Source organism: Xenopus laevis, chromosome 2L, assembly GCF_017654675.1.
Source record: "Xenopus laevis strain J_2021 chromosome 2L, Xenopus_laevis_v10.1, whole genome shotgun sequence".
Taxonomy (NCBI): Eukaryota; Metazoa; Chordata; class Amphibia; order Anura; family Pipidae; genus Xenopus; species Xenopus laevis.
The window spans coordinates 2,077,912-2,091,070 of NC_054373.1; the positions used below are offsets into that span (position 1 = coordinate 2,077,912).

Genomic DNA, 13,159 nt, shown 5'->3' on the forward strand with positions numbered 1-13,159 from the left:
CAGAATTAACTTGTGTCAGGTAATCATTTATCCCAACAGGTCAGTTCATAGACAGATACTTATTGGGGCTTGTCAGACACAGGGGCGGCGGGACAATGTGAGAGAAATGGAGAAAAGACGGGCGGAGGGATCTGCAGACGGCGAGACTACCGGCGAGTATATAAGGCGGAGGCGGGGCCGGCTGGAAGTCAGTCAGTCATCGGAGAGAGAAGCTGCAGCTCAGAAAAGAGAACGTCAGCCTTTCAGTTCACTCACCGCTCACTCTGACCCGCTACCCCAGGTGAGTGACCGGGACGTGTGTGACTTGTCCTTTCCTAGTGGAGCTCTAATCCCTGCGCTCTCCCCGGTTACTGGCAGCTCTGAGGGGTTTTATTCTGAGTAACGGGGAACTGAGGCGCCGCGAGCTGAGGGGCTGACTGGGTGTTTGGAAAGGGAATCATGGGACTTGTAGTTCAGCTGCTGTAGTGCAGTGAGGGTTCTGGGAGTTGTAGTTCAGCTGCTGTAGTGCAGTGAGGGTGCTGGGACTTGTAGTTCAGCTGCTGTAGTGCCGTGAGGGTGCTGGGAGTTGTAGTTCAGCTGCTGTAGTGCTGGGAGTTGTAGTTCAGCTGCTGTAGTGCCGTGAGGGTGCTGGGAGTTGTAGTTCAGCTGCTGTAGTGCCGTGAGGGTGCTGGGAGTTGTAGTTCAGCTGCTGTAGTGCAGTGAGGGTGCTGGGAGTTGTAGTGCTGTGAGGGTTCTGGGACCTGTAGTTCAGCTGTTGTAGTGCTGGGAGTTGTAGTGCCGTGAGGGTGCTAGGAGTTGTAGTGCAGTGAGGGTGCTGGGACCTGTAGTTCAGCTGTTGTAGTGCTGGCAGTTGTAGTGCAGTGAGGGTGCTGGGAGTTGTAGTGCTGGGAGTTGTAGAGCAGTGAGGGTTCTGGGAGTTGTAGAGCAGTGAGGGTTCTGGGAGTTGTAGTGCCGTGAGGGTTCTGGGAGTTGTAGTGCCGTGAGGGTGCTGGGAGTTGTAGTGCAGTGAGGGTGCTGGGACCTGTAGTTCAGCTGTTTTAGTGCTGGCAGTTGTAGTGCAGTGAGGGTGCTGGGAGTTGTAGTGCAGTGAGGGTGCTGGGAGTTGTAGTTCAGTGAGGGTTCTGGGACCTGTAGTTCAGCTGTTGTAGTGCTGGGAGTTGTAGTGCCGTGAGGGTGCTGGGAGTTGTAGTGCCGTGAGGGTGCTGGGACCTGTAGTTCAGCTGTTGTAGTGCTGGGAGTTGTAGTGCCGTGAGGGTGCTGGGAGTTGTAGTGCCGTGAGGGTGCTGGGAGTTGTAGTTGAGCAGGTGAGTTAGAGGCAGAGAACTGGGACTGTTGGAAAGTGAAGTAAAGCAGCTGTTGTGGGGACAGATGGGGGGGGGCGCATTGCATCATGGGAATGGGGGGCTACTGAGGGGGAGACTGGGGGCACATTGGGGGGGGGAGCAGTTATACAGACTGGTACTGACCTGGGGCAGTGACTTGTGCTTCTCTCTGACCAACTCTGTAGCCAATTGGGCAATTGCCCCCCCCCCCCCGGGTCTCTTATTGGCTCTTCACTGACAGCCTGTGGCTTCTACAAATAATGGGGGGGGGGGGGGGCTGTAAGACTCGATTTATTGGGCTGTTCGGGCCCCTGTGCAGCTCAACCTCCAGGGTCTGTTTTTTCCTTGTAGTCCTGGGCTCTTGTTGTGGCTCTGAGGGGCCCTGGACTTGCCGGTACAACACACGTGAGCCACTACCTCCTCACTGACTGACATACTGGGAGTTGTAACTGGGGTGCTGGGAGTTGAATGTGTGACATCACAGGAGACTGTCTGCTCTTTACAGGCAACAAGTTCTGTGGAGTAATTAGTCTGATATGGCTGATAAATCTTACCCAAAGAGCTTACCCTTCTCTCTGCTCCCCCCCCCCCCCTCATGATGCTGAAAGTGCTTATTATGGCTGCTGGGTGGGGGTCGGAGAGACGACGGGAGTCAATTTCTTTGCTCTCTGGGACGACGTCTGGTGCTGAGTGTCACATTGTGTTGCCATATGGCAGCCCCCACTTACTGACCCACTAACTGTCAGCTCAGCTGCGACAGACATGCAGGTAAGTGGGGATCACACTCAGCCTCTTCCTGCTGTGCCCATTTATACAAGGAGCTGATTTATTTCTTATTATTTCTTATATATAATGTGCCCGCAGATGCCACTACAGAGCGTCTCGCCCACCAGACACACTTGGCACCAGAGCAGCTGTAACTTGTCTGACACATTATATATATATATATATGTTGGACTGACTATAGTTATATGGTGGGCTCTGGTTTAGTTGTAGGGCAGGATCTGGTTTAGTTGTAGGTTAGAGAGGTTGTGGCTAGTGGAACTGTGCAGCTGCTGTGCCCATGTATGTTGGATGGGGTCTGGCAGGGGGTCTGTGCCAGGCAGAGGGTAAATAGGGGGGCGGGAGAGTTGGGAGTTGTTGGCTCAGTATAACCTGGTTAGTGACGCACGTGTGACTTGCCCGTGGGTGGAGGCCACTCTCTAGACCACTTACCAGTAGTTTTGTTTTTCTGTAACTGGGCAGGGAGGGCAGAAGAGGGAAATGCAACTTGTTCAGGCTCTGGAGGAGGGGCTTGTTCCTTCCATACAGTGTTGTGCCCCCTAATTGTGCCAGTGTTTGTAGGGCTCACGTGTCCCTTTATCTAGTGGCCCTTTGGCTGTTCCTCCCCTGTATGTGACTGGGGCTTCCACTGGGCATTGTACGGCATGTGCATTCTAGGAAAGGGGTTGTTCTCCTTTAAATTAACTCTTGGTATGATGTAGAGAGGGATATTCTGAGACCATTTGCTATTGGTTTTCATTATTTCTGGTTTTTCAGTGATTTTAGGTTTTGTTTTTTAGATGGGGTCAGTGACCCCCATTTGAAAGCTGGAAAGGGTCAGAAGAAAAAGGCAAAGGAAATAAAAACTAATTGAACATATAACATACTAAAAGGTGAAGCACCCCTTTAACCACTGATGTGCCGGCCATAATGGGGGGCTGGGGCCCCTGACTGAGAACAAATGAACTTCTGTGCCAGGCAGACCCCCCCCTCGCTATCTGTCAGGTTATAAATGACCTTTTTATTGTGACGAGTGCGGCCCCCTGTACTGGGTTGGGGGGGGTCTGGCAGTGGCTTCCAAGCTGCCTGTGTCTGGGGGGGGCTTTATGTTGTTGTGGGGTGTCAGTAGGGCCCTTACAATTATAGCCATGATTTTGCCCACACTTGTCCTGCTCCATGGGCTGCACTGTCTGATCCTCTACTGGGCCCCCACCCTCACTCCTTCCCTTATTAGCACTGGCCCTAAATATAGCAGGAGCCCCTCACCCCCACCCATGCGGGTACAGTGTGTTCCCTCTCCAGCTCACAGCAGCCTGGCACCTTCTGTACTGACCCAGGAGCTTGCAATCCATGGACTGTGGCAATGTGTTGGCATCAACTGGAATGTACCACTTTATTAAAGGGGTGGTTCACCTTTGAACTAACTTTATACGCTATACAATGACAAATACTAGGCAACTTTTCGATTAGTCTCCTTTATTTATTTTTAGAATTATTTCTGCTGATCCTTTCCAGCTTTCGGGATTCGAAAACGGAATCCTAATTTGCATATGCAAATTAGGGGGAGGGAAATCACACGACTTTTTGTCACAAAAAAAGAAGTAAAAATGTTTTCCTCTTCCCACTCCTAATTTGCATGTGCAAATTAGGGTTCAGCATTTGGCAAGATCTTTTGTGAAGGATAATATTTTTTTTTTTTTTTTAAAACTTGTTTTTATTGAAGGTTTTCACACAAAATTACATTGTCATGTATGATCAACATTATCCATCATTAATTCTAAAGTATTGTGTTCTGAGGTTGGTTATGGTTTGTAAACGGAAAAACAGTAACAATTTAACTTTCAGCTCAGATGAGAGATTAAGTTAGTGAAGGATAATATTTGGTGGATTCGGTGCATCCCTAGTTACTAGTTGTAGTATACACCCTAGCAATCAGATTGCAAACTGGAGAGCTGCTGAAGAAAAAGCTCAATAACTCAAACCACAAATAAAAAAAATAAATAAACTAGGGATGCCCCGAATTCACTCTTTTGGATTTAGCCAAACCCCTGAATCCTTTGCGACACATTCGGCCGAATACCGAACCAAATCTGAACCCTAATTTCCATATGCAAATTAGGACCGGGAAGAGGGAAAAACATTTTTTACTTGTTTTGTTACAAAAAGTCACGAGATTTCCCTCCCTGCCCCTAATTTGCATATGCAAATTAGGCCTTGGATTTGGTTTGGCCGGGAAGAATCCTGAAACGAATCCTGGATTTGGTGCATCCCTAATTGAAAACCAATTCCAAAAGACTATCACTAGATCTATATCCTACTAACGGTTCAATCAAAGGTGCAGAGTATGAAGTTAATGGTCTTTACATGAGTCCAGTATTTATTTTGGTACCATTTATGGGATCATAGGGTGAGCGAAATAGCCTTATCCCCTCCTTCTGTTTCTGTCTCTTTAAATGGGAGTTTAGTGTGGCCGCACGCTGCTTCTGCTGACCTTACATGGGACTATAGAATAAGAGATTCCCATTGGTTGCTGCATCTGGTGCAAGACCTTTGTCCCCAGATGCAGCAACACTTTCTCTGACTATGGGGTTAAATTATGGGGCCGACACTTAGCTTTGTTGCAGGGCCTCTGGGGAGATTGGGTTAAGTTACAGCTAAATATATCCATTAGGGAAAGGGCAGAAGGTCCGGGAGCTGTTGGTGTCACAATACAGGATTGTCCTGTTTCTACACCCAGTACTTACCCACTGGGGACCCTGCTGACTCCAGTCCATAGGAATGAGCCGGGTGCTCAGGGATCGGGTTGTGTGACATCACACGCCTGTAAGGAATGAAGGTTGTTGCTGACGGTGCCTCACTGACGAGGCTTATCTAGAAGGGTAATTACGGTAATTGCAGGAAGGCTCCTCATCAATCTGCTTCTTACAGGCACTTATGAAAGGGGGTTTCAGTGCAGGGCCCAAGTATTGATCTGTAGTCTGTGTTCTCTCCTATCTGGCCAAATAAAGCCCCAGCAGCTGAGATTCTAGCTCTGTATAAGGGTTGGGGCAGATTTGGGGTTGCCTGGCTATCTCCCCGAATTATTCCATGTATAAAGGAACAGCACCTTGTTAATGAAATAAAAGGCCTTTATTCAAACACGGCACAGACCAATTGTAGCAACGTTTCAAGACGTCTCCGGCTTTTTATCAAGGTGGAAGAATCGCCAGCGCTGATGCACTCGCGGCGCTTCGCTTTCTGAAGTCATCCGAAGTTGCCTCACGTGGAAACATCGGAAATCGAATCGCCGCGCTGGCGATTCTTGATTCAAGCAGACTGAAGGCAGTTCGGGGAGATTGTCGCCACGCAGAAGAGATTAGTAGCCAGGCGACTAAATCTCCCCGAATCTGCCCCAACAGAGTATTCAGTCCCAGTGGCTGCACAGATCCGGGAAGTTTATCAGAGCCGTGTGAGAATTCCCGCCTGTCCCTGGGATAAGATCTTGTGCCATTACTAGAGCTCCATTGACTTTGAACAAGGTACAAGCAGTGGAATCTGTACAGGGAAATACCATTCATAAAGCTGCCTTCTCTGTGCTGTAGTACCTGCCCTGTAACTACTACTACTGTGTGCTCTGTGCCAGGAACATTAACTCTTACAGTGGGTCCACGGGCCCTTCAGACTGATTCAGCAGCTTCTCTGTGTAATGAGCGGATCTTGGTGTATGTCCAGCATTGAATGACACATTTGTGCAATAATGTGAAGGATTGTAAATGCACTTTATTTAAGGGAGAACTAAACCCTTATCATTGCACTTTGGACGATCACTTCAGGAACTGCTCGGACGCGGTGTAAGAGCAAAGAGGCTTTATTTCACATCAAGTAACGCCTTACGCATTTTGTGTTTCCACTCGTAATTGATCTTCTTTGCTCTTACACCGCGTCCGAGAAGGGTTCCTGAAATGTGCGTCCATTGTGCAATGACAAAGTGAATTGTTCTCCCCAAGCTACGGGTTCAGGGTGCAGCACCCGGACCTCCAACGGAGAGTGACCCTGACTTCTAAGATTGTATTTAAACTAAAGTAAGCAACGGGTTCGGTGCAATCGCACCCGAACTATATCCTAAACTTGGTGAGTGTTCAAACTGTAAATACATAAATGTAAAAGTTTAAAAGACCAAGTAGCAAAGTGGATTGCAGTAATTAAATTAGCAGCACCTGCATTGATTCGGTATTAGAACTAAACCCTTAATTAAAAATACCCTACTTGGGACCACCCTCTCCCTGCTCCCCCAACTCTTTACTCAGACCTCGGTGCAGATTCAGGGCATCAGAGTTCACGTGCGCCATCTTCTATTCGCTCATCTTCGGGAAGAGCGCGGTGTATCGGCGCAGTTGGGAGCAATCTTTGCATCGATACAACTGCGCATGCGCAGAAAGTCTGGAAAATTGCCAAAGCGCTGGAAGAAGACCTGGCGATTTCCGAAGAGAAGATGTCGCCCGTGGACTCCGATGCCCTGAATCTGCACCGAGGGCTAAGTAAAGAGTTGGGGGCACTTATCTGGGGTAACGGCTATGCTGGGGGGGAGCAGGGAGAGGGGGTCTATGTAGGGTAGGGTTTTTTTTTATTAAGCATTTAGTTCTCCTTTAAGGCCTGAATAGCAGCATGGGATTTGGGGTCACTGTTTATTTGGCAGATTGAGACATAGTTCCAGGGGTACCCAGTAGTGATGCCGGGCCGATCAGGTTCAGGTCGACCTCGCAGTGCTCCTCGCGGGTGGCGCCGGCATCTTCAAATGCCAGCATCCGGGTTCCGGTTTTAGTGTCGCGGCGGGGGTCTATAAAAGGACCCACGGAAGCGGGTGCAGGCGGGTAGTAGCAGGTCAGGTACAGGTCAGGGAAACCTGACCCGCACATCACTAGTACCCAGGGTACCAATAAACACTCACCCCAAAACTCCCCCTAACTGACCTTCAGACTGGGCCCCCTTAGCTCATAACAAGGTTACAGATATATAGAAACATTGGGGTGTCACCCTGCTATAGTTCCAGGGGTACCCAGGGTACAAATAATCACTCACCCCAAATCTCCCCTTAACTGGCCTTCAGACTGGGCCCCCTTAGCTCATAACAAGGTTACAGATATATAGAAACATTGGGGTGTCACCCTGCTATAGTTCCAGGGGTACCCAGGGTACAAATAAACACTCACCCCAAATCTCCCCCTAACTGACCTTCATACTGGGCCCCCTTAGCTCATAACAAGGTTACAGATATATAGAAACATTGGGGTGTCATCCTGCTATAGTTCCAGGGGTACCCAAGGTACAAATAAACACTCACCCCAAATCTCCCCCTAACTGACCTTCAGACTGGGCCCCCTTAGCTCATAACAAGGTTACAGATATATAGAAACATTGGGGTGTCACCCTGCTATAGTTCCAGGGGTACCCAGGGTACAAATAATCACTCACCCCAAATCTAAGTGGCAGTGAAACCTCACACCATGGAGAGCAAAGGGATCTCTTGGGAACCCATGGATTGAGTCTGTCTATTCGTGGGAATCTAGAGTCTTATCTCCCCTGATCAGACACTGTTGGTCTCATCGCACACAATCGTTGTGTTGGGGAGTCAGAACTCGCTGTGCAGTGTTTGGGTTTCGTTTTACAATAAAACTGCAGCGCCATTTTGGTTGGGGAAGTCTGTTTCTAGGCATTGCCTCTACCTGTCTGGACCTTGCTCTGTCTTTATCCTGAGATAAATCTGCTCATGGGTCAGACACCGGCAGTGCACCAGGCGACCTTGTATTACCCTGTATGTAAACTGGTGGGTGTTCAGGAAAATAAATTCCTAAATGTACATGTGTGGGGTTAGCTCAGAGCAAGAGAATTGGTGAATTAACTGCTTTTATTAGTCTCAAAATACTCCCCCATGTTTGTTGGCTCGTGTAGAGCTGCAGTGATGTATATTAGTGCCATTCAGAAGGAAATGTCCCTCCGCGTAGGAGCTGCCATGTTGCTTGTCTCAGCTCAGACTTATTTTTAGGAATGGGTCTGTGGTTAAACGACTTGTCACTTAATGTAAACGGGTCAGTTCCAGTTACTACTTCTGTATTCCCCCCCCCCCCCCCGCTGGGGAAGCAAACCTGACCACATTAATGCTTGGCTGCCTTTTAGCATTGTAGGAATGTGCATGGGGAGTGGGGGTACCACGGCAGCCTGGAGACTGATCCTCTGTGTCATACCCAGACTCCTTCAGCACTATATGTGCTCCCCGGCTAGAATGGGGCCCCATCTCACTCTTGTCTGAGCTTTAAAGGGAAAGTGGCCCCTAGAAATACAGACCTGGCACATAGAAAGAGCCTTCTGGTGTTGGCTACTGGTTTAACCAGAAATGTGACCTCTCCTGCCCCAAGCTGCACTGGATTATTATGTTGGGCCCCTGTGGCCCTTTGCCCTGAGCCAGTGATCGCACAAAACATATATTTTTCTCACTGTAGTTCTGTTTCTAGTTGCAAAGCTCCTTCACTGTAGCAACGGAGTATCTGAATGTCGGGATGAAGGGCTCGTAGATGTGGCTGTAACTTAAAAGCAATATAAATGGAGCCTTTAATGTGATTGCTGACCATAGCAACCAGGTTAAGGGATTGCAGTGATTAAGGGGTCGGATAGTGTGACGCTGCTTGTAGATAACGGTGCTAATGTGCTGCTCTATTTACTAACCCACTGGACTCTGAACCATTTGCACCCCTTGCCTTATACTAGGGCCATGTCCCCAAGCCAATCGGTGGCCTCTGTACTGTAGCTCTGCTGCTTGAGCTGTGGGTGCAATGAAAGTGCTGACTGCCAGAGCTTCTCATTTTGGAATGACTGTCTGGGTTTCCCCTGGTTTTGGTACCGCAGTCATGTCTTGTTATTTGTAAGTGACATAGACAAGAGCAGATGTAACACGGCCCTGTGTGTTTGTGCAGCCGTTCTATTGGCCTCCGACTCACGACTCTTATCTCCCACCCAGGTATCTAAAAGTGACCGACTCTTGCGATGGCAGATCAAGGCAACATCTCTGATGGTTCCTCCAAATCCCGCAGTGTCCTGACATGGGAACAAGTCAACCGTCTAAACAGCTTCCTCAACGAGGTGGTTCCGATCCACGGACGTGGGAACTTCCCTACACTAAAGATCACCCTGAAGGACATTGTGCAGAAAGTGCGCAGCCGCCTGGAGGAGGCCGGTATCAAAGTCCGTGATGTTCGACTCAACGGCTCTGCCGCAAGTCACGTCCTGGTCAAAGATAACGGACTGGGGTACAAAGACTTGGATCTCATCTTTGGGGTCTCCTTGTCCTCCGAGGCAGAGTTCCAGCTCGTCAAGGATGTGGTTATAGGTTTGCTCTTGACCTTTCTACCAGAAGGGGTCAACAAGGAGAAAATCAGCCCATTGACCCTCAAGGAGGCCTATGTACAAAAGCTGGTGAAGGTCTTTACTGACACCGACCGCTGGAGCCTCATTTCCCTCTCCAATAAGGACGGCAGGAACATCGAGCTCAAGTTTGTCAACTCCATCCGCCGGCAGTTTGAGTTCAGCGTGGACTCCTTCCAGATCATTCTGGACTCGCTGCTCTTTTATCACGACTGCTCAGAGAACCCCATGTCTGAGCACTTCCACCCCACTGTCATCGGAGAGAGCATGTACGGAGACTTTGAGGCTGCCTTCCACCATCTGAGCAATAAGCTCATTGCCACCAAGAACCCGGAGGAGATCCGAGGCGGGGGGTTAATGAAGTACAGCAACTTGCTGGTCCGGGACTTCAAACCGACAGACAAAGAGCTGATCAAGTCCCTCGAGCGATACATGTGCTCGCGCTTCTTCATCGACTTCTCCGACATATTCGAGCAGCAGCGCAAGCTGGAGTCCTACCTCCAGAACCACTTCATGGGCGAGGAGAAGAGCAAGTATGACTACCTCATGATCCTGAGACGGGTGGTGAACGAGAGCACAGTCTGCCTCATGGGCCACGAACGCAGGCAGACCCTCAACCTCATCTCTCTGCTTGCCCTGCGGGTGTTGGCCGAGCAGAACATTATCCCAAATGCCACCAATGTGACCTGCTATTACCAGCCTGCCCCCTATATCAGCGACGCCAACTTCAGCAACTACTACGTTGCCAACACAGCCGTGCCCTACAGTCAGTCCTACCCCACCTGGCTACCCTGTAGCTAAGCCACGCCTCCCTCAGGACTCCATGTTGAACTGCTGTGGCTTTTGTTTTTTTTGGTTGCCCCTCTAACTGCCATTTCTAACTGACCTATGGGCACAGCTGGCTGTAGTACCACTCACGCTGGGCAGTGCCACCCACACTCAGGATGGGGTAAAGCCATTCATGGAAAGCTGGTCTGTCCATTCCAGCCTTATATGGAGGGGGGGGGTGTTCCACCAGTGTGTGGCCCTCTATGTTCAACTGGAACTCTCAAATGAAGGGAGCTGCAATGTAGCTAGAGGGCCACACACCGGATTAACCATTTACTGGCTGAATTGCCCCTTTCCCCCACCAACTTCAGCGGGTTAGGGTTTTGCTAAACGTTCTCTAAGGGGTAAAGGGCTTGAAAAGAAAAAAAAAAAACATAAAAGTGGGGTAAAAAAAAAAGACTAAAATGTGAATTTATTTATTGTACGGAAAACAGAAAAATGGGATAAAAACAAAAAGATTGAAAAAAAAAATGTATTCTAAGAGTGTGACTTGTGGTGGTTGGGGGAGGAGTCTCCCGAGTGGGAGGAGTTTCTATGGAGCGGATAGATTTGAGTTCGAAGAGTTTATGTTGTAGTTATGAATGGTGAGTGGGGTCGGTGGCCTGGTGCCGGCACTAGTCTTTATATAATGGTACAATTACGGACAATCTATGGGTGAGGCTAATGACCCCCACCTCCTTTTTTTTTTTTCTTTTTTCTTTGGATTTGCAGCCACATCATGGGCTCCAGGAGGGCTCCGGCCTGTCGTTTATATTTATGCCTTACCCTTTAACCTACCAGCTCTGTGCCAATAACTGCCCCTACAGGGGGTTCTTTCTTTAAAACTGAACAGAAGGCGCTGTTAATTAACCCAGTGCCTTATTTCTATGCCCCTCCCCCTCCTCAAATGGGGGTGCTGTAAGGCTTTACCAAAAATAAGTCGGTCCAAATCCCGACTGCGCCTCAGACATTCCCTGGTCAAGCAGCGTTACTCAATACCTTTCCCATGAGGCTCTATGAACACGGGCTGTGCCCCTGGTACAACTGTAGCGCCTTCTAATGGCGGTTGTGGCTGTTGGGAGTTGTAGTTTCCACAACTGGAGAGCAGCCGATTGTGCCACAGGGGCACCTGAATGGTCTTTAACCTTAAACTGTCATCCAGCTGTGAAACTGCCGCCCCCTACAGGTCGAGCTTGGTCCCTATGTTAATAGCCAAATGGGCTCAAAGGTCTGTGTTGCCACTGATATGGGGGTCACATGCTCTTGCCCCTGGGGTGCTCCTTACAGCGGGGCCCATACAATTAATCTCTGTATCACTGTTGTGTAACTGGGGTTTATGTGCTCGGGGCCCCGTGCCCTTCTGTATAAAACAAAATAAATTTCATGACAAATCCAACCATTTGTGAGTGTTTTGTGCCCCAGAAATGCCAGTGATCTGTTCTTGTGGCCCCTCACGTGCCGAGTCTTGTGCCTTTAATACACCCGGGCACTCGCCCTGCACTTCTGGGCCAGTCTGAGAAGGTAAAGGGGCTTATGGGGGGCAGTTAATCCTCAGAGGGAAGTGGGTCGGGAGCCAGCGGCTGTTATGGAAAGTCAAACGGTGTCAGTGGGAGCCGCTTGTTTGCTCTGCAGGTTGTGTCTCTCCTGGGCCAAATCACACAAGTGTCTGGCACCCGGCCCCTCGGCACTGGAACAACTTCATAGGGTGGGGCCTTATTTAGACACCCCAATACCCACACCCTGCAGTGTTAGGAGGAAATCTTGTGGCTAAACATAATGCGGGTGCTCAAATAGCTGTGTAGTTCCCCTTTAAAAGAGAACTAAAGAGGGCTCACACATGGCTTAGGTAAAAACACAGAGTTAAAGGAGAACTAAAGCCTAATTAAAGAAGTAGGTAGAAATGTTGTACATGATGTTTTGTGTTTCTGTAGCAGCCCAAGGCAACCACAGCCCTTTAGCAGTAAAGATCTGTCTCCAAAGATGCCCCAGTAGCTCCCCATCTTCTTTTCTGCTGATTCACTGCACATGCTCTGTGCTGCTGTCACTTACTGAGCTTAGGGAGCCACTCACAATATACAGTACACATAGAATAGAAATGTCACAATATAAGGCTGATTAGTAATTAATACACATAATTACTACAAGGCAGCACAGAAACCAGTGCAATTAGCATCAGAATTGAATAATCAGCAAACCTGTAGCATCAGCTTATATTACAGCCAGGGAAGCTCATTTTCTGCTGGATAATTAGTGACGAGCCCTAAGCTTAGCTTCTCAACAGCCAATCAGAGCCCACTGAGCATGTGAGTGTCACAGACACTTTCCAAGATGGTGACCCCCTGTGACAAGTTTGAAGTCCTGGATCATTGCTGCTATTGACAAGCTCAAACTTTAGCCTCCTGCAATAAGTTCTCTATATAAAGTATGACATTTTTAGCCATATTCATTTTTAGGGTTTAGTTCTCCTTTAATCCCACACAGGAGCTTGACTTTCCCTTTACAAAAACTAAACGTGAAACCTTGTGCCGGTATTTGTGGGTCAGTTCTGAGCCCAGTCACATGACTATACGTCCCAGTGATTCCTGGGCACAGAGGCAACTGCCAGCGGAAAGGTCTTATCTGTCGGCCTGGGGGGCATTAAAGGGGAAATAAGAGTGAAAAGGTTTGTGTGCAGCAGGGGGTCCTGTGGGTGAGATCTCAGAGGGGCTTTGGATAATCTCTTGTAGGGAAGAGTGCCAGTCCAGTTGCCAAGATGGTGAATCTGTGGCTGGGAGTTGTAGTAGCGCATCTTTATGGGGGTTGGGATTGGGCAGTGTGTTTATTGGCCGGTCACACTCTCAGCTGGTGCAGGTCAGACTGTTGTGCCAAGTGGA

General features: G+C 49.0%; 1 protein-coding gene across 1 annotated transcript; it reads left to right on the forward strand.

Moving 5' to 3' along the window:
• On the forward strand, positions 1-11,682 carry LOC108707803 (terminal nucleotidyltransferase 5C). Its single transcript, XM_018245799.1, has 2 exons — positions 1-280; positions 9,076-11,682. The coding sequence occupies exon 2, from the start codon at positions 9,102-9,104 to the stop codon at positions 10,278-10,280; it is 1,179 nt and encodes a 392-aa protein (XP_018101288.1). The 5' UTR covers positions 1-280; positions 9,076-9,101; the 3' UTR covers positions 10,281-11,682.
• The last annotated feature ends 1,477 nt before the right edge of the window (positions 11,683-13,159 follow it).

Excerpts from the sequence above, each read along its gene's own strand:
- LOC108707803 (XM_018245799.1), top strand. The coding sequence starts at position 9,102 with ATGGCAGATCAAGGCAACATCTCTGATGGTTCCTCCAAATCCCGCAGT.